The following is a 20310-nucleotide window of genomic DNA, read 5'->3' as shown; positions in this document are numbered from 1 at the left end:
AGCCGGTGGATGTGGTCTTTCTGGATTTTCAGAAGGCGTTTGACAAGGTACCTCACAAGAGGTTATTGCAGAAGGTCAGGGGACATGGAGTTGGGGGTAGGGTGTTAGCGTGGATAGAGGATTGGTTGTCAAATAGGAGGCAGAGAGTGGGGATCAATGGGTGCTATTCGGATTGGCGGATGGTGACTAGTGGAGTGCCCCAGGGGTCGGTGCTGGGGCCTCAGCTATTTACCATTTATATAGATGATCTGGAGGAGGGAACCGAGTGTAGGGTGTCGAAATTTGCTGATGACACCAAGACTGGTTGAACGGCAAATTGTGCGGAGGGTGTGGAGAGTCTACAGAAGGATCTAGATAGGCTGGGCGAATGGGCCAGGAACTGGCAAATGGAATTTAATGTTGGCAAGTGTGAGGTGGTCCACTTTGGTAGGAATAATGGTAGGAAGGATTATTACTTGCGTGGCAAAAAACTGCAGCAGGCGACGGTGCAGAGGGACCTCGGGGTCCTTGTGCATGAGTCGCAAAAACCCAGCTTGCAGGTGCAGCAGGTGGTCAGGAAGGCGAATGGGATGCTGGCCTTCATAGCGAGGGGGATTGAATATAAAAGTAGGGAGGTCTTGCTGCGGCTGCATAGGGCATTGGTGAGGCCGCAGCTGGAGTACTGTGTGCAGTTTTGGGCGCCGTACTTACGCAAGGATATTTTGGCCTTGGAGGGAGTGCAGAGGAGGTTTACTTGGCTGATGCCGGAGTTGAGGGGGTTGAGCTATGAGGAGAGGCTGAATAAACTAGGCTTGTACTCGTTAGAGTTTAGAAGAATGAGGGGAGATCTCATTGAGACGTATAAGATGATGAATGGGATGGATAGGATAGAGGTGGAGAGACTCTTCCCGCTCAAAAAAGACAGTAGGACTAGGGGGCACAGCCTCAAGATAAAGGGGAGGTGGTTTAGAACGGAGTTGAGGAGGAACTTCTTCACTCAAAGGGTGGTGAATCTCTGGAATTCTCTGCCCGTTGAAGTGGTGGAGGCTGCCTTGCTAAATATTTTTAAGACGCGGGTTGATGGGTTTTTGATAAGAGAGGGGATTAAGGGTTATGGGGAGAGGGCGGGAATGTGGAACTGAGCCACGACAGATCAGCCATGATCTTATTGAATGGCGGGGCAGGCTCGAAGGGCTAGATGGCCTACTCCTGCTCCTATTTCTTATGTTCTTATGGTCTTATGCCGGCATTGGACTCGGGTAAACACAGTAAGAAGGGGCAAACTCCGAAAGCTTGTGAGTTTACCATCCAATAAATTAGTTGGACTTTAACCTGGTGTTGTGAGACTTCTTACTGTGGGAGGAAATCAGAGCGCCCGGAGGAAACCCACACAGACACACAGAGAAAATGCAAGCTCCACACAGGCAGTCACCCGAGGCTGGAATTGAACCCAAGCCCCTGGGCACTGTGAGGCAGCAGTGCTAACCACTATGCTGCCGCGTCGCCCTTAATAGGCGCAGGGAAACCCCCTAGGGCCAGCGATGCTCTGCTCTGGATTGCTGGCCTGTCCCATGTAAAGCAGAAAATAACATATACTGATAACACTGGGTTGCTGCATTGATCTCTTTTCACTTCACTGAATTAAACTGGCTTACGTTTCTGGAGCATGGTGTGAGACAGGCGTACTCCAAGTCAGCTGGACGATCCACACACTCCAATCCCCTCGGGCAGGTGATGTTTAGTATTGTGCATGCATCTGAATCCACTTCGCAATTCTTGCCTTCAAATCCTGCAAGAAATGAAATGTCAAAAAATGTGAAGGTACAGTGGGAAGATAATTCACCAAGGAGTGTTCAACACCAGTAACCAGGATTTAATATGCCCGGTAGAGATTAATTACATAATTTCACAAATCAGCGTTAGTCCTCATGCAAAACTTAACCTTTGCTGACATTTGAATAGATTTTGAGTGCACATTCGTGCTGCTGCTGTTTTTTTTGTATTATTCCAAAAGCTAAGTTACAGGCCAAGTAAAGGAGGTGGAGAAGGGCAAAGGGAAAAGCAATGAACAATTCAAAATAATGGAAATGCTAGTTTGCTGTTTACTGTTCCCAGCGTGGCCTCCAAAATATAATTGCCTGGTGTCAAAACATCAAAAAGGCGGAGGGAACATCAGCTTTCATTACTAGTTTTTTATTCGTTTATGGGACGCAGGCATCGCTGGCTAGGCCAGCATTTTATTTTCCATCCCTGGTTGCCCTTCAGAAGGTGGTGGTGAGTGGCCTTCTTGAACCATTGCATTGCCTTCTTGAACCGCACTGCTGTTAGGGAGGGAGTTCCAGGATTTTGATCCAGCCACAGTGAAGCAACGGCAACATATTTTCAAGTCAGGCTGGTGCATGAATTGAAAGGGAACATCCAGGGTGGTAGGCAAATATCTTTCGTTAGGAAAGAAGACTTAGGCTGGCATTCTCCCAAAAAAATTCCAAGTATCGATTTCACATAAAATCTGGAGTAATTCACACTTTTTTTCAGTGAAAGTTCAGAGAAGAACCTCCCACACACTGCGCGTTGCAGAGGCCACCAGTGTGCATATCAGGGGGTGAGGCCTATGCCGGCTGTCGAGACTGAAAGCAGCACGCTAAGCTGATAAATGCCACTGATAAATGCGCTGATCTGTCAGTGCCGAAATCAGTGGCCCAGCACTGCCAGCCTCCCGATTGCTGGTCAGCTCAATCATTGGCCAGTCGTGTGACACCCACAACACCGGTTCTCTGTCCCCACGTGGCTCGATCGCTGGCCCCTCTCGACCGTTACAGAGTTCCACCCACCCCTCCCATCCTCCCCCACCTCACTGCCACTGCCCCCACAGTCCTGATCCTCAACAGGAGGGATTGTCTTAGGGGGAAAAGATTGAACAGACTAAGGGCAGGATTTTCCAGCTGTGCTCGCCGCAAGAACGGAAAATCCCACCCGAGGGCAACGGATCTTTGCACGGTCCTGTCTGTCTGCTACGATTCGTGTGACAGACAGAATGAGAAAACTCTGCCCTAGGTTTCTACCTTCTGGGGTTTAGAATGAATGAATATTTGAATAAACATTCAAATATTCAAAATTCTACAGGGATCGACAGGGTGGGTGCAGGCAGGCTGTTTCCCCCTGGTTGAGGCGGGGGGGGGGAGGGGTCAGAACCAAGGGATATAGTCTCTGAATAAGGGGGAGGCCATTTAGGACTGTCATGAGGAGGAATGTCTTCACTTCGAGGGTGGGCAATCTTTGGAATCCTCTGCCTCAGAGGGCTGTGGAGGTTCAGTCAATGAATATATTCAAGATTGAGGTCGATAGATTCCTATATGTTAAAAACATCAAGAGATACGGGCACAGTGCATGGAAGTGGAGGAGGTCAGCCATAATCTCATTGATTGGTGGAGCGAGTTTGAAGGGCTGAGTGACCCACTCCTGCTCCTAATTTCTTACATCCTAAAGGTTTTATCTTAAAAAGAGAACCAGGTCATTCAAGGGTGATGTCAAGAAGCACTTATTCTTATAGAAAGCATTTAAAATTTAGAACATTCCCCAAAATGCTGTTGAGGCTAGGGATAAATTGAACAGTTCCTAAATGAGGTTGAAAGATTTTTATTGGATGAAGGTTCTAAGGGTTATGGAACCAATGTAGGCAGATTAAGCTAAGATACAAATCATCCATGATTGAGCAGAATAGTGAAACAGGCTCAAGACGTGGAGTACTCACTTCCTTTCTTATCGAAAATATATTCCCAGGTGATGCTCTGGATTTTGAAAGGCTAACAATTATTGTTGGTGATATTAACAGAGAAACACTTTATACATTGTTGCAATTTCTAATCATTACGGCCACAGTTAAAATCATGGACATGTCCATGTTGGGATTTTAATTTTTTTTTAGTGTCACAAGTAGGCTTACATTAACATTGCAATGAAGTCATGTGAAAAGCCCCTAATCGCCACACTCCGGGTGCACTGAAGGAGAATTTAGCATGGCCAATGTACCTAACCTGCATATCTTTGGAGTGTGGGAGGAAGCTGGAGCACCTGGAAGAAACCCACGCAGACATGGGGAGAATGTGCAGACTCTGCACAGATAGTGACCTAAGCTGGGAATTGAACCTGGGTCCCTGGCGCTGTGAGACAGCAGTGCTAAACACTGTGCCACCTTGCTACACTCGAAACTCTGACCATCATTTCTGATCAAAATCTGTCAGTAGAACCTTCTTCCTCATGTGCCTATCCAGCTTCCCTTGCAGGCATCTTCCCACCTCAGGTTGCTTCTGAACCCCTGATTGGATGTCTTGCTGACTATCTTGATGTTTTCTATTTCTGCTTCTTCCCACAAGCAAAAACAAAAAGCGGAAGCATGTGTTCTATGTCCATTCTACCAAAAGCCATTCCTAATTCAAAGACATCCATTAGGTCACTTTCCAACTTTCTTTTTTTAAAAAGAGAGACCCAGCTAGTTTGTCAATTCCTATATGGTGCAACATGCTGTTCTGGTTCTATGCATACAGAACTATGCAAAGAAGCAGTAGACCAGGATACATTCAACAACATTTTCAAAGAGTACAATGAACAAAATGGCTTTCATAAAATCATAGAATCATTACTGTGCAGAAGGAGGCCATTCGGCCCATTAAGCCCATACCACAACAACAATTCCACCCTGCCCTATCCCCCTCACCCTTATGTATTTTTCCGTCAATCCCCCTAACGCTCAGGGGTAAATTAGCATGGCCAGTCAACAGTAAAAGACTATTTAGCCTGGTCAATCAACAAAACCAGCATGCCTTTCAGACTGTGGGAGGAAACCAGAGCACCCAGAGGAAATCCACAAAGACCATATGGGGAGAACATGCAAACCCCACACATGCAGTTACCCGAGACCAGAAACAATCCTTGGTGCCTGGCGAATTAGGCAGCTATGCTAACCACTATGCCACCCATTCTTCTGTACTATCTAACACATAAACCTAGGTCATTGCCCACTACAATGTAATCAAGCTGAAACCCTTAATAACACAACCCTCAAAGGAGTAGCATGCTGCTAATTTCCTGTGCCTATTCTACTTTCCTTACAAAACACTCACTTATTAAAATTATTTTAAAGATTTCTTGTTGGAGTTGCAGGCCGTCAAGTTTGTATATCTTGACAGACTTCATTCTATTGTCTTAAAAGAAGTGCGCAGTGAGATAATTGATGTATTAGTTAAAATTTTCTAAAACTCTCCAGATATGGGAAAGTCCATTGGAAGACAGCAAATATAATTCCTTTATTCAAAAAGGGAAGGAGACAGGAAGCAGAAAAACGCAACATTTGTTACAGGAATTGCCGACGATATGAAGATTGATGGTATTATGGATGGTCTGGGGGGATGTCAGAAGTTGCAGCATGACATAGATAGGATGCAAGACTGGGCGGAGAAGTGGCAGATGGACGTCAACGCAGATAAATGTGTAGTGGCCATTTTGGCAGGACCAACGGGATGCAGGAGTACAATATCAAGGGTAGGAGTCTTAGCTGTGTTGAAGAGCAGAAGGACCTTGGGGTCCGGGTCCATAGGACTCTTAAATCAGCGTCGCAGGTGGAGGATGTGGCCAAGAAGGCATATGGTGTACTGGCCTTCATCAATCGAGGGATTGAGTTTAGGAGTCGGGAGGTAATGCTGCAACTTTATAAGTCCCTTGGAATACTGTGCACAGTTCTGATCGCCTCATTATAGGCAGGATGTGGAAGCTATTGAGAGGGTGCAGAGGAGATTTACAAGGATGATGCCTGGATTGGGAGGCGTGCCTTATGAAGATAGGTTGAGGGAGCTAGGTCTCTTCTCCCTGGAGAGACAAAGGTTGAGAGGGGACCTGATAGAGGTTTATAAAATGTTGAGAGGAATAGATAGGGTGGATTCTCAGAGGCTATTTCCCAGGGCTGAAATGGTTGCTACGAGAGGACATAGATTTAAGGTGCTGGGGAGAAGTACAGAGGAGATGTCAGGGGTAAGTTTTTCACTCAGAGGGTGGTGAGTGAGTGGAATCGGCTGCCGTTGGTGGTGGTAGAGGCGAACACACTGGAGTCTTTTAAAAAACGTCTAGATGAGCACATGGGATTTAATGAGATTGGGAGTTACAGATACTTCTATGGCCTGGTAGGAGTGGATATGATTGGCGCAACTTGTGGGCTGAAGGGCCTGTTTGTGCTGTAGTGTTCTATGTTGTATGTTCTAAAAATGTTAGAAGCCTTTATTATAGTTACTATACCAGGACACTTATAAGCTCAACATAATCAGGCAAAGTCAAGATGGTTTGTAAAAGAGAAATCATGTTTAACCAACTTATTAGAGTTCGAGGAAGTAACATGCTTGGATAAAGGGGAACTAGCATACATGTAATGTACTTAACTTTCCAGAAGGCATTTGATAAAGTGCCATGTCAAACCGTATTGGGGAAAAAAGATCATAGTTTAGAGGGTAACATCCTGGCAGAGAAAGATGATTGGTTGGCTAACAGGAGGCACAGAATAGGCACAATCGAGTCTTTTTCAGGTTGGCAAGATGCAACTAATGGTGTATCACAGGGATCACTGCTGGGACATCAACTGGTTACAATTTATATAAATGACTTGGATGAAGGGATGGATGGGACAGTCGCAAAATTTGTTCGCAACACGAAGATGGATAGGAATGTAAATTGTGAAGAGGGAATAAGGAGGCTACAGAAAGACACAGGGTGGGATTCTCCCAAAAAAAATTCTAAGCGCCGAATTCAAGTCAAAGCTGGAGTAAATCCGGCTGGATTTTTAAGCAGGGTTTTCAAAATGAATCTCTCACGCTTTGTGTATCACAAAGTGCTGTGGCACAAATCTTGTTAAAAATCAGTGGGCGGGGAGGGGCCAACAACATAGCGCTGAGTGGGCCAGTGTTCATGTGCTGATCTGTCAGCGCCAAGATTGGCGCATGTGCAGTAGCGCCACACTGCTGACCTCCTGATCACTGGTTAGCCCCACGACCCCACATCACTTGCCGTGTGAACCCCCCACCATCCGACTGCTGGCTTCCTGGACATGACCGGGCCAAGCCTGAAGACCACCACCCAACGGCCCACCTCGATTTCTCCCTCGCCACCGGCAGTCCCAACCCCCTTCCCAGTAGCCCTGACACCCTAGCAGGCTGTCCCCACCTCCCTCCCAACTCCAAAGGCCAGCCTCAACTGCTGGCCTCCCTCCCTCTGTCACTGGTCTCAGTGGGACCGCCCCCCCCCACCCCCCACCCCCCCATCCCTTTCCCATAGATCTCCCCACCCCCACCTCTCCAGGCCCCAACTTCTGCCACAGAGCTATGACGCCGGAAATCCGGTGAGTGGAGATGCGCGGAGGCCAGTGGGAAGCTCAGTATGTGACCTCCGCTTATGTCTCCCAGCCCATTGCACTGCTAGGATCACCCCCATTAACAGATGAAGTGAGTTGGCAAAAATCTGGCAAATGGACTACAAAATGTAAAAAGGAGAAATTGTACATTTTGGCAGGAAGAGTAAAAGATAATATTATCCAAATGGTGAGGGATTGCGGGTGTCCTCATGAATGAATCACTATAGGCTGATATAAGGGTACAGCAATTAATAAGGAAAGTCAATAAAATGTTACAATTTATTAAGAGGGGAATTAAATACAAAAGTAGGGAGGTTGTGCTTTAGTTATACGAAGCAGTCCTGAGCCCATTTCACTGTGTACACGACTGTACTACACCAACTCAGTAATGGCCCAGGCTACTGTGTTGGTCACCTTATTTAAGGAAAGGTGTAAATGTGCTGCAAGCAGTTCAGAAAAGGTCTACCAGGAAAGGGCGGTTTCTGTTATGAGAAGTGATTGGACAGCCTTGCACACACTGGAACTTAGTGAGAACAGATTTATTTGAAACATTTAAGATCCTGAAACGGAGATGAAGGGATTTTTTTTTCTCTCGGAGGGCCATGAGTCCTTGGAAGTCTGACTGAAAAGGTCGCGGAAGCAGAATCTCTGAGTATTTTTAAGGCAGAGGTGGATGGATTCTTGGTATGTAAGTGGTAATAGTTTTCAGGGGTAGGTGTGATGTAGATTTGAGGCATCAGATCACTCATGATTCAATTACATGTCATGGCAGTGTTGAGGAACTAAATGGCCTACTTCTGCTCCTTGTTCATATGTTGACATGTTCATGGGATATGGATGCCACTGGTAAAGCCATCATTTGTTGCCTAATGTGCATTTTTTATGCTCTATCCATTCACATACAGAACGAAAATGATGGGAATGTTGTTACAGGTGGGTTCTTCTCCCTGCTCTTGTTGTCCACTGAGCCAATCATTTCTCCCTGGGTCATTAAGAGGGAAATATCCCAATTTCCACCCCACAGTGCTAATAAATTAAAATAAAACTGTATATTCTGTCTAAGTACAGACTGACTTGTCTTTACACCGCAAGCTCAGATTGCGAATAGAGTATTTTTCAAAAGGACTTCTATTGTTTGTTTTCCTCCCTGGGTGATCTCAGTAGTGAACATGCAAAAAAAAGTGAGGAAAATGGAGATCGCTACATTGTTGTGACATTTTGCTAAACAGTAAACAAGTAGAATACAGCTCTAAATAGAGATCTCACACCTCATTAATCTACAAATGTCGCTGCCATGGTGCCTAAGAAAATTGCTCATTTGGTGAATACTGGTCACATCTCTCCAGCGAATGCTGACAAATCCTGTCTGTTCCCTTTCAAACAATCTTTACTGTCCCAGTTTGAAAATCACTACAGTCGCTTAATAAGATATCTAAGAACACCTTCCTATTGTCTTAAATCCCTGCAGATTATTAGCTTTACATATTTTCCTTCCCATCTATGCATGCAAGTCCTGCAATATACAAGAATCCTTGCAGTTAAGCATGCATTTACTCTAACTCTCTCAAAATGATGATGTGGCATGGTTAGATGAAGTGAGATTTGGTTTGCACTGACTTGTCACTGTTGGCAGTGGGAGCCACCTAAAGTCGTGACTTTCCCTCACATAAGATCAGGATAAGGCCATTCTGGCCCTTGGACTTGTTCCGGCATTCTATCAGATCATGGCTAATCTGTACTCAGCTCCTTCGAATCTGTAGCTTGATATTCCGGATCCTCCTCACAACGTATCAATCTCAATCCTGAAAGATTCAATCGTCCCAAAATCGAAAACTTTTTGGTGGGGGGGGGATTCCAGATTTCCACTTTGGGAGAAGAATTCCTTTCCTCCTAAATAAACAGACTCCAATTTTAGGATTATAATCCCCACTTTCTTTATCCTCCACACAGATGAAAGTGTATCTGTATTCAACCCACTGAATCATTTCAAAACTTTAAACACCTCAGTGTGATCACCCTTACCAATGTTCAGTGAAAATACTAACAACCATGTGTATGCTGCACCTCAACTATCAGATGTTTCTGACATTCACGTACAAAAAAAATTAATTGACTAATGGAATGTTGAAGAAGTAACTAGTAGAGTTGACAAGGGGGAAACAGTAGATGTGGTATATTTGGACTTTCAGAAGGCGTTTGACAAAGTTCCGCACAAGAGATTATTTTGCAAGATTAAAGCATATGGGATTGGACAAAGTGTATTGAGATGGATAGAAGACTGGTTGGCAGAAAGAAAGTAATTAAAATATAACAATTTGCATAAGCACAAATTGGAAGCACCTAAGTGCTAAGGTCAATACAATAACAGATGTGGTAGGAATTAGTGGGTGCTTTTCAAACTGGCAGGCAATAACTAGGGGGGTGCCACAGGGATCAGTGCTGGGACCCCAGCTATTCACATTATACATATTGATGATTTGGATGAGGGAACAAAAAGTAACATCTTAAAGTTTGCAGACGATACCAAGTTGGGTGGAAGGGTGAACTGTGACAAGGATGCAGAGATTCTTCAGAATGATCTGGATAGGTTGGGTGAATGGGCTAATCAATGGCAGATGCAATATAATTTGGATAAGTGTGAGGTTATTAACTTTCAAAGCAAAAGCATGAAGGCAGATTACTACCTGAATGGCTGTATATTGGGAGAGGTGGGACTTGGATGGTGTGTCACAGGGATCAGTGCTGGGACATCAATTGGTTACAATTTATATAAATGACTTGGATGAAGGGATGGATGGGACGTTGCAAAATTTGTTTGTGACACAAAGATGGATAGGAACGTAAATTGTGAAGAGGAAATAAGGAGGCTACAGAAAGATACAGGGTGGGATTCTCCCAAAAAAATTTGAAGTGCCGAATTCAAGTCAAAGCTGGGGTAAATCCTGCTGGATTTTAAAGCGGGATTTTCAAAATGAATCTCTCAGACTTTGTGTATCACAAATATATAAATATATGTGTCAGTGATCCATTGATTTATATCATACCTCATGCGTAATAGCTTCCTGTGAACCTTACAATTTTCATTCTGATATACAAGCATAAAACTCTTGATAGTCATGATGGCATCCCTTACAACGTATAGGATCTAGAATCTGATTTTCACAGCCATGCTACAACTGTGTGGGCAACCAATTCTGCTATAAAATTCCAAATCATTACAATGTGTGTTATGGGTAACAAATTGCTGCTTTTGTAGAATCATCAAATCCCGAAGCGCAGAAGGAGGCCATGGGGCCCATCGAGCTTGCACTGACAACAATCTCATCTGGCCCTACCTCTGTAACCCTACGCATTTACCCTGCTAATCTCCCTGACATGAAGGGGCAATTTAGCATGGCCAATCTACCTAATCTTTGGACAGTGGGAAGAAACCGGAGTATTTGGAGAAAATCTACACAGACACAGTGAGAACAAGCAAACTCCACACTGACAGTCACCCGAGGCCGAATTGAGCATGGCTCCCTGGCGCAGTAAGGCAGCAATGCTAACCACTGTGCTCCCCAAATTCGGGAAATAGGTTTTGTAATTCAAGCTGTCCAATATTTGATGCTCATGAAGAGTTCAAATGGGGTTCTTGTGGACTTTACCATTTAAAAAATGTAGAATCAGGGCTGTGTGGGCCAAAACAATGATTGTGTGCCCTGGTGTACTAACATACTAAATGCAGGTCTACATAGTTCACACAACTTATATTTAACATGGTAAACTGCCCAATGGTGCTGCACAGAAGTATAAGGAAAATGGATACCAGGGCAAAAGAAGGAATGAGCATTGGGAAGGGAACCGTCATCTCAAAGAGATGTGTTTTTTTGGGAAGGTCGCAAACCAAGAGATGTGAACTTGTCGAGGCGTGGAGTTAGGAAAGTGAATTGCAGAGTGTACAACCTAAATAGTCAAAAGTTTGGCCACTAAAAGTGGGGCATTGCAATTTGGTTCAGGAGGCTAAAGGCAGATAAGAGTTTCAAGAATTTTCAGATGGAAGAGGTGATGGTGCAGAGGGACCTCGGGGTCCTTGTGCATGAGTCGCAAAAACCCAGCTTGCAGGTGCAGCAGGTGGTCAGGAAGGCAAATGGGATGCTGGCCTTCATAGCAAGGGGGATTGAATATAAAAGTAGGGAGGTCTTGCTGCGGCTGTATAGGGCATTGGTGAGGCCGCAGCTGGAGTACTGTGTGCAGTTTTGGGCGCCGTACTTACGCAAGGATATTTTGGCCTTGGAGGGAGTGCAGAGGAGGTTTACTAGGCTGATGCCGGAGTTGAGGGGGTTGAGCTATGAGGAGAGGCTGAATAAACTAGGCTTGTACTCGTTAGAGTTTAGAAGAATGAGGGGAGATCTCATTGAGACGTATAAGATGATGAATGGGATGGATAGGATAGAGGTGGAGAGACTCTTCCCACTCAGAAAGGACAGTAGGACTAGGGGGCACAGCCTCAAGATAAAGGGGGGGCGGTTTAGAACGGAGTTGAGGAAGAACTTCTTCACTCAAAGGGTGGTGAATCTCTGGAATTCTCTGCCCGTTGAAGTGGTGGAGGCTGCCTCGCTAAATATTTTTAAGACGCGGGTTGATGGGTTTCTGATGAGAGAGGGGATTAAGGGTTATGGGGAGAGGGCGGGAATGTGGAACTGAGCCACGACAGATCAGCCATGATCTTATTGAATGGCGGGGCAGGCTCGAAGGGCCAGATGGCCTACTCCTGCTCCTATTTCTTATGTTCTTATGTTCTAAGAGATCAGGGAGGCAGGCCTAGCTCAAAGCTAAGAATTTTACATTTGAGGTCCCATGTAGGTCAGATGTAATTGGCACCTGGAACCTATTGCAGGTCAGGGTTTGATCGGACAGGAGATTATTCTACAGGTGAACTGAAATTTATAGAAGGTTTAGGACAGGAGGCCAACAGGGAAAACATTGGAGTAATCAACAAAAATAAAACACATTAGGTAGGGGTGGCACAGAGGACTTCTGACCCAGCCTAGTGAGAGTAGGTTGATGGACAGATTAGAGATGAGTGGGGCAAAAACAGATTTATTTTGTCATTTTTTCAATTTATCACTTATCGATCTAATAGGTGCTAGCTGTGGCTCAGTACATAACTATCTTTTCTTCGAATTTGAAAGTTGTGGGTTCAAATCCCGCTGCAGAGGATCTCTCACACACAGACAACATCCAGACTGACAATCCCAGTGCAATACTAATAGAGTGCTCCAGTATCAGACATGCTGCCTTTCAGCTGAGAGGTACCTGCTGTCATAGGGGAATGTTAAAGTGGTGCTATTGAAAGAAGATCAAGAAGGTTAGCCCGCCAATATCTGGAATAATGTTTATCACTCAATCCATATCAGTGAAAGAAGATTTTCCAGTCCTTTATGCCATTGCTGCTTGTGGGCAATCATTGCATCTCATATAACAACACATTTTCAAAGTACTTTATTGGCTGTGAAGTGCTTTGGGTAGTCCTGAGATTGTGAAAGACTGCAAACATTTACTTTTATTTGTTGAAGACAATGGCTCACGTGAGCACGTGGTTTAATAGGATTTAGTCATCCTTTACTCCTCCTTCCTTAGGCAACATGCGTGGAAAAATGTTGGGAACGACTGGACTGGTCCATGATTATGCTTGGTAATGGTTTGACGTTGCCTTCTGTAGTATGGCTGACCAGGAAACTCTCCCGCCCTTACTGCCTGCCATCGGAAAGATATACAGGCTGGTAATCAAGCTGCTTGACCATGTTATGCATGCACCTCCCATGGCCATCAAGTCTTAAAGTCGGACTTAAACCTGGAACTTCAGGCCCGATCGCTCCGTTGTGTTACAAGACCTTTTCACTCTCCATTATCACACCCAAATGCCACAAGTCATAGAACATAGAACACAAAGGCTGTTTGGCCCTCAAGTTGCACCGATCATATCCCTACCTACGAGGCCTATCTAGAACCCTCAATCCCATTAAATCCCATGTACTCATCCAGAAGTCTCTTAAAAGACCCCAGCGAGTTCGCCTCTCCCACCACCGACGGCAGCCGATTCCACTCACTCACCACCCTCTGAGTGAAAAACTTACCCCTGACATCTCCTCTGTAAAGCCATAGTTCAGCTAGTATAGTCAGTGCTACCGGACTACTCAATTGTGGGGTTAGGTGTTGGGTAGCACCACAGCTGAGCCTGAAATTAACCAGATCCTCATCAAGCAAAACCACTGAATACTGAGCAGGAACAGGAATCAAACTGATTTATATTGATATTGAGCCCAGTCAATAATGCCAATTGTAATGTCCCCAATGTTTCCCACCCTCAGCACCATAATGACAGTCACGTATTTAAACATGACTTCATCATTATGTGAAGTTTTTGTTTTTAGATACAGCATATTTTTTAAAATAATAAATGCATCTGAATCTTTCAACTCGATGCTGGAGCTAATTAACAGAGTACTCTGCATAGTACTGGTACAGTATTACAAATAAGATGTAGAAGCCATGGAGAAAACGCAAAAAAAGATTTATAAGAACAATATCAGAATTGAAAGGTTCTTCCAGAAAGATTCAATAGGCTGGGATTTTTTTCTCTTGAAAAGAGAGGGAAGGATACCTTCTTGAAGTTCGGGACTGTGGCATACTGGTTAGCACTGCTGCCTCGCAGTGCCAGCATCCCGGGATTAACTCTGGCCTTGGGAGGCTGTGTGGAGTTTGCACATTCACAGAATTTCTACAGGACAGAAGAAATATTCTTGCTTTAGATGCAGTTTGGGAAATTTTCACTTGGTTGATTCCTGGGATGCAGGGGTTGTTTTATGCGGGTTTTAACCTGTACACATTGGAGTTTAGAAGAATGAGAGGTAGCCTTATTGAAACATACCTAAGTAAGCTTGACAGGATAGCTGTGAATATTTCCCTTTGTTGAGAATACTGAACCAGAGGCCACAGTTTCAGAAGAAGGGATCACCCATTTAAGTTGGATATGAGGAGAAATTTCTTCTCTTAGAGGATTGTGAAGATTTGGAATTCTCTAGCTCAGAGAGGTGTGTTGGCTGAGTCATTACATATATTCAAAACTCAGAATCATGGAATGCTTACAGTACAGAAGGAGGCCATTTGGTCCAACATGTCGATTCCTGCACTCTGCAGAAAGAAGACACTGAATGCCAGTCCCCCACCTATTCCCTGTAGGGCCATTTGCCTTCACTCAGAATGACAGCAGGCATGATCCCACCACTGCCACTCTCCTGCCAGTGCCCTTGTTGGTGCCTCTCACCAAACTTTCGAGGTCCAGAGCTGCCCACAACTGAGCACTGGGGACAAGGTCATCCATAGTCTCCACCGGTGAAAGTTAGCAGTCGACTCACAGCCATGCTGCTGAATGCATTTTCCGTTGTGTGCTTTAAGAGAGGGTTTAAATTAGAGAGCTGAGATTCAAAAGGGCAATGGTACCTGCCTTAGTTTTGACCGACATCATAATCTGCATACTTTGACATTCATTCACGACACCTATGGTAATGCCAAAAGCAATGTGGAGTTTCAGTTGAGACTGGCCCTGTTGAGACAAGAGACTTACTGATTTAGCAGTGTTGATTAAAGGATAAATGTTGGCCAGGACCCCCAGAGAAAACTCCTTTGCTCATATTCAAAATATTGTCATGGGATGTCCATCTGAGGGGGCAGGCAGGGCCGTGGTTTAACATCTCATCTGAAAGACCATTTTAGTTACAGTATCAATAGTTTAGATGAAAGGAAAACTGATTCAACTTACCAGTGGGGCAGCTACAATCATAATGTCCAACATAATCATTGCAGAGGCCTTTGTGCTTGCACGGGTTTGAAGAGCACTCATCAACTTCAGTCTCACAATGATGCCCTGGTTATTTGAGAAGAACATTTATCATTATGCTTTCATTATTGTCTTTATTGATTCCACAGTAATCCAAACAATTGACTACAACATGCATCAAATGAGAATTGGTGCAGTGCACTAATTACCTGTAAGCGCACATTGGGAAGCAGATGATTTTTTTCTGTTGTTGCTCAGCTCAAAGGAAATTGGTACTTCAAAAATCAGGACAGTGAGAATCGGGTGCATTAACTTCCACAGCCCAATTCTCCAATCTGTACTCCATTGACTGAGAACTTCCACATAACGAGGGGCATACACGCGGTGGGTCATGCGTGGGCTGCGCTTGGATGTTTCGAGAGTAGCCTAGTACTTCGCGTCATTTGTGTACGCTTGAACTGGACCAGCAGATGGGCACCACAACAGCTCAGTAACTATCACTGTTTGCTGTGCAGATACATGGATTTGGGCCAGTATCTGTGGGAGTTTGCGCATTCTCCCTGTGGTTGCGTGGGTTTCCTCCGGGTGCTCCGGTTTCCTCCCACACCCCAAAGATGTGCTCTTAGGCTGATTGGTGTAACAAATTGTCCCTAAATTATTCTGCCCTCAATCTGGTTTCCAACATGGGTGCCATAAGCATAGATATGGGCCAAGGGTGGAAGAGGAGAAGCACATTGTTAAAATGGTGGTGTGGGCTCGTTGGGCCAAAGGGCCTGTTTCCCGTGCTGTGTTGTTCTTTGTTCTTTGTATAAGCTCAAACTAACAAATAGTGTGCACCATTAATGTACAAAAACAGATTTTACCAAGTACACACAAGAGATTTTTAGATTTTATTTAATGATTAGCCACAAGTAGATTTACATTGATATTGCAATGCAGTCACTATGAAAATCCCTTAGTCACCACATTCCAGTGCCTCTTCGGAGAGGGTGGGGAGGTGGGTTTAGCATGACCAATACACCTAACCACCACGTATTTCAGGCTGTGCGAGGAAGTCGGAGCAACTGGAGAAAACCCACACAGGCACAGGAAAAATGTGCAGGCTCCACACATACAGTGACCCAAGCTGGGAATCGAACCCAGGTCCCTGCCTCTGTGAGGCAGCAGTGCTAATCACTGTGCCACCGTGCCACCCATGTTTCAAGCATCATTCTTCTGAACTTCAAATAGTGCAGACCCAATCTGTTTAATCTCTCCTCATATGACAGTCCCTCAGTTCCTGGGATCATCCTCGTAAACCTCCTCTGTGCTACCTCCAATGATTACATACATTTTTTCTTAAAAAAGGAGAACAAAACTTTACACTCTAACCACTGATAGAGAAAGACAGAGCAGTTTGAGAGAATTTCTGAGTTTAGAGTTGAGGCAGCTGAAGGCACATCTACCAATGATGAAAATCAGGGATATGCAAGGGGCCAGAATTGGAGAAGATTTTCCCAATTCTCACAACATCCACCCTATAAAATATGCTTCAGCACAAAAATGAGAGGAATTGAACATGACATGATAAAACACGATAAAAGTAAGAACATGTTGCTCGGTTGTACAAAATGTGGAGATGCCGGCATTGGACTAGGGTAAACACAGTAAGAGGTTTCACAACACCAGGTTAAAGTCCTTTAACCAGTTATAGGGCATTGGTTAAGACCTTATTTGATCTTCTTACATAAGAAGGATGTAAATGCATTCGGGGGAGATTTACTAGATTGCTACCTGGAATGACTAGGTGGTCTTATGAGGAAAGGTTAGATAACTGGGTTAGTTTCCACTGATGTTTCAAAGACTGAGAGGTGACTTGATTGACTGAAGTATAAAGGGTGCTAAATGGTCTTGACAAAGTGGACTCGGAAAGAATGTTTCTTCCTGTGGGCGAGCCCAGTGCTAGGGAGCACTGTTTTAAAATGTCACCCTCATGGGACAGAGATGAGGAGAATTCTTTTCTCTCAGACGATTGTGCGACTTTGGAACTCTGCCTCAGAAGGGGATGGGGTCATTCAATATTTTTAAGGTGAGGATAGATTGATTCTCTTGCCTAACAGTAATCTAACGTTATTGGGGTTAGGTCAGGAAAATGGAATTCAAAACACAAACAGATCAATTTATTGAATTGTCTTATTAAATCACAGGGCAGGCTCGAGGGACCAAATGGCTGACTGCTGCCCCTAAATTGTATGTTCATATGTTTTAAATTTGTCATCAACTGATGAAGAAGCAAAATACTGTGCCTAATTCTGATCACCAGACTACCAGAAGGATGAGGTGGCTTTGGAGGGAGTACAGAAAAGGTTTACCAGGATGTTGCCTGGTATGGAGGGTATTAGCTATGAGGAGAGATTGAATAAACTGGGATTGTTCTGGAAAGACAGAGAGAGTTGATAGAAGTTTATAAAATTGAGGAGCATAGGTAAGATGAACAGTTGGAAATGCACAGGGCAGAAATGACAATTACAAGAGGGCACAAGTTCAAGATAAGGGGAAAAGGCTCAGTAGATATGTGCGGTGAAATTCTTCTTCACACAGAGGGTGGTGAGGGCCTGGACTGCACCACCAAGTGTGGTGGTTGAGGAGGATTTGCCATATTTAAGACTCATCTGGATAGGCACATGAACAGGTGGGGTATAGCGGGATACAGGTAGGACACCGTGATCAGCACAGGCCAAAGGGTCTATTCCAGTGTTGTACTGTTTTTTGTTCCAAACGCTTGTGATTCCAAACAAACCTGTTGGATTTTAACCTGGTGTTGTGAGAGTTCTTACTGTTTAAAATAATCTTTTGAGAATTATATTTGAACTAGCTTAACTATAGTCAGAATGCATATCTGGACAGCTGATTGATAATCTTAATGCAAAATCTTTTCTAAAAAATAGATGGATATTCACTAAAATCAACGGAGCAGTGGGAGATGAACTTGGGTCTTTTTATGCATTTAACGTGAATATATTTTTAAGATTGGATTTTGACATCAATCTCCTGGGCTCCATTTGTCAACAGTGCCACACAGCTACCTTTGAAGCTTATATCACTGTGACAGCCTTCATTGAACATTAATAGAGTTTATTACGACATCATTCTCACAACACTGTGTGCTTTTACTTTGTTGATCAGTCAGTACAGAGCCAGCAGTCATCCTTTGTTACTGAACAAAGAACAAAAAAAATTTCAGCACAGGAACAGGTCCATCGGCCCAATAAGCCTGCACAAACCATGCTGCCAGACTGAACTAAAACCCCCTACGCTTCCAGGGACAATGTCTCTCTATTCCCATCCTGTTCATGCACATGTCAAGATGCCCCTTAAAAGCCACTACCGTATTTTCTTCCACTACCTTCCCCTGCAACAAGTTCCAGGCACCCGCGACTCTTATTTGTAAAAATCCTGCTTTGTACATCTCCTTTAAACCTTGCCCCTCGCACCTTAAACCTAGTAATTGACTCTTCCACTCTGGGAAAAAGCTTCTGACTATCCACTCTGTCCATACCTCTCATAATCTTGTAGGCTTCTATCAGGTCTCCCCTCAACCTCCGTCGCTCCAGTGAGAACAAATCAAGCTTCTCCAATCTCTCCTCATAGCTAGTGACCTCCATACCAGGCAACATTCTGGTAAATCTTTTCTGTACCTTCTCCAAAGCCTCCACATCCTTCAAGTAGTGTGGCAACCAGAATTGAACACTATATTCCAAGTGCGGCCTAACTAAGGTTCTATAAAGCTGCAACATGATTTGCCAATTTTTAAACTCAATGCCCCGGCCGATGAAGGCAAGCATGCATATGCCTTCTTGACTATTTTCTCCACCTGCCTTGCCACTTTCAGTGACCTGTGTACCTGTATACCCAAATCCATTTGCCTGTCCATGCTCTTAAAAGTTCTGCCATTTACTGTATATTTCCTATCTGTTTTTGACCTTCCAAAATGGGACTTCACATTTGTCCGGATTAAACTCCATCTGCCATCTCTCTACCCAAGTCTCCAACTGATTCACATCCTACTGTATTCTCTGATAGTCCTCATCGCTATTCGCAAATCCACCAAACTTTGTGTTTTCTGCAAACTTACTAATCAATCCAGTTACATTTTCCTCCAAATCATTTATTTATATTACAAACTGCAAAGGTCCCAGCACTGATCCCTGAGGAACACCACTTGTCACAGCCCTCCATTCAGAAACGCACCCTTCCACTGCTATCCTCTTAGTGCTTAGATTTCTCGCAGATGCAGGGAAATCTATGGACTTACGCTGTGACTTCTATCAATAAAAAACTGCTCGCACACTCTGAAACTTAACCAAATTCTCATATTCGAGTGATAGATCTGCTCATCCCTACCAACAGCCTGGCACAGTAATATTCACCCTTTATTTCTGAAAAAGTATATATTAAAAAGGGTAACCGGTCATTGCTTCTTTTTTCTCGACTTTCCCATTCTTTCCTTCTGCTGTTTTCCTATTTCTGATTTCACTGAACATTGTATTCCATCAAATCTATTTTCAATTTAATGGACTGGTTCGTCTCCACTTTTCCCTCCAAATGAACGTCTATTTCACCTTATTAAAATGCAGGACATAGAACTGATCACATTTTTACTTTGGACTTTTTTTCCAGGTTTTTTACTTGGTTTGCAGACTTTTGAATGGCCCGACCTCATTATTAAGTTGATCTTTCTCTACACCGTCGCTATGACTGTGACACTACATTCTGCACCCTTCTCTTTCCTTCTCTACATAGTGTGTTTTGTCTATATAGCGTGCAAGAAACAATATCTTTCACTGTATACTAATACACGTGACAAGAATAAATCAAATCAAATCTTGAAATGATTGAAACGCTTCTTTTCTGAACTCTGAAAGTCCCACTGTTGACAAAGAGAGTTGTGTTCTGACAGATATACATGCAGAACATGTTGGGGATGAAATTTCAACTGAAGTTCAATGGGTGTGAAAATTGACGTATGGCTCAATGCCTTGGGTCACAAAATTAAAATCCTATCGTCTCCATTGTGATGATGACATGCAACCAGATTGAGGGCCATATGAGATAATGGACCAAATTTCCTCATGGTTGG

At 44.0% G+C, this 20310-nt stretch overlaps 1 protein-coding gene across 4 annotated transcripts in view; it reads right to left on the bottom strand.

The window, feature by feature from the left end:
- LOC145344813 (uncharacterized) overlaps positions 1–20310 on the bottom strand; it is a 1415987-nt gene that overhangs the window by 691561 nt on the left and 704116 nt on the right. For all 4 annotated transcript variants that reach the window (XM_080191980.1, XM_080191983.1, XM_080191981.1 and 1 more), the window contains 2 exons: positions 15174–15278; positions 1635–1768 (listed from right to left, as the gene is read on the bottom strand). In XM_080191980.1, coding sequence (XP_080048106.1) covers positions 1635–1768; positions 15174–15278 — 239 coding nt within the window. The remainder of the gene's footprint in view (positions 1–1634; positions 1769–15173; positions 15279–20310) is intronic.

The sequence above is a fragment of the Carcharhinus amblyrhynchos genome, chromosome 7, assembly GCF_965287045.1.
Source record: "Carcharhinus amblyrhynchos chromosome 7, sCarAmb.v2.hapA, whole genome shotgun sequence".
NCBI classification, from domain to species: domain Eukaryota; kingdom Metazoa; phylum Chordata; class Chondrichthyes; order Carcharhiniformes; family Carcharhinidae; genus Carcharhinus; species Carcharhinus amblyrhynchos.
The sequence above is the reverse complement of the archived record's forward strand: the minus strand, read 5'-3'. Positions and strand labels throughout refer to the sequence as shown.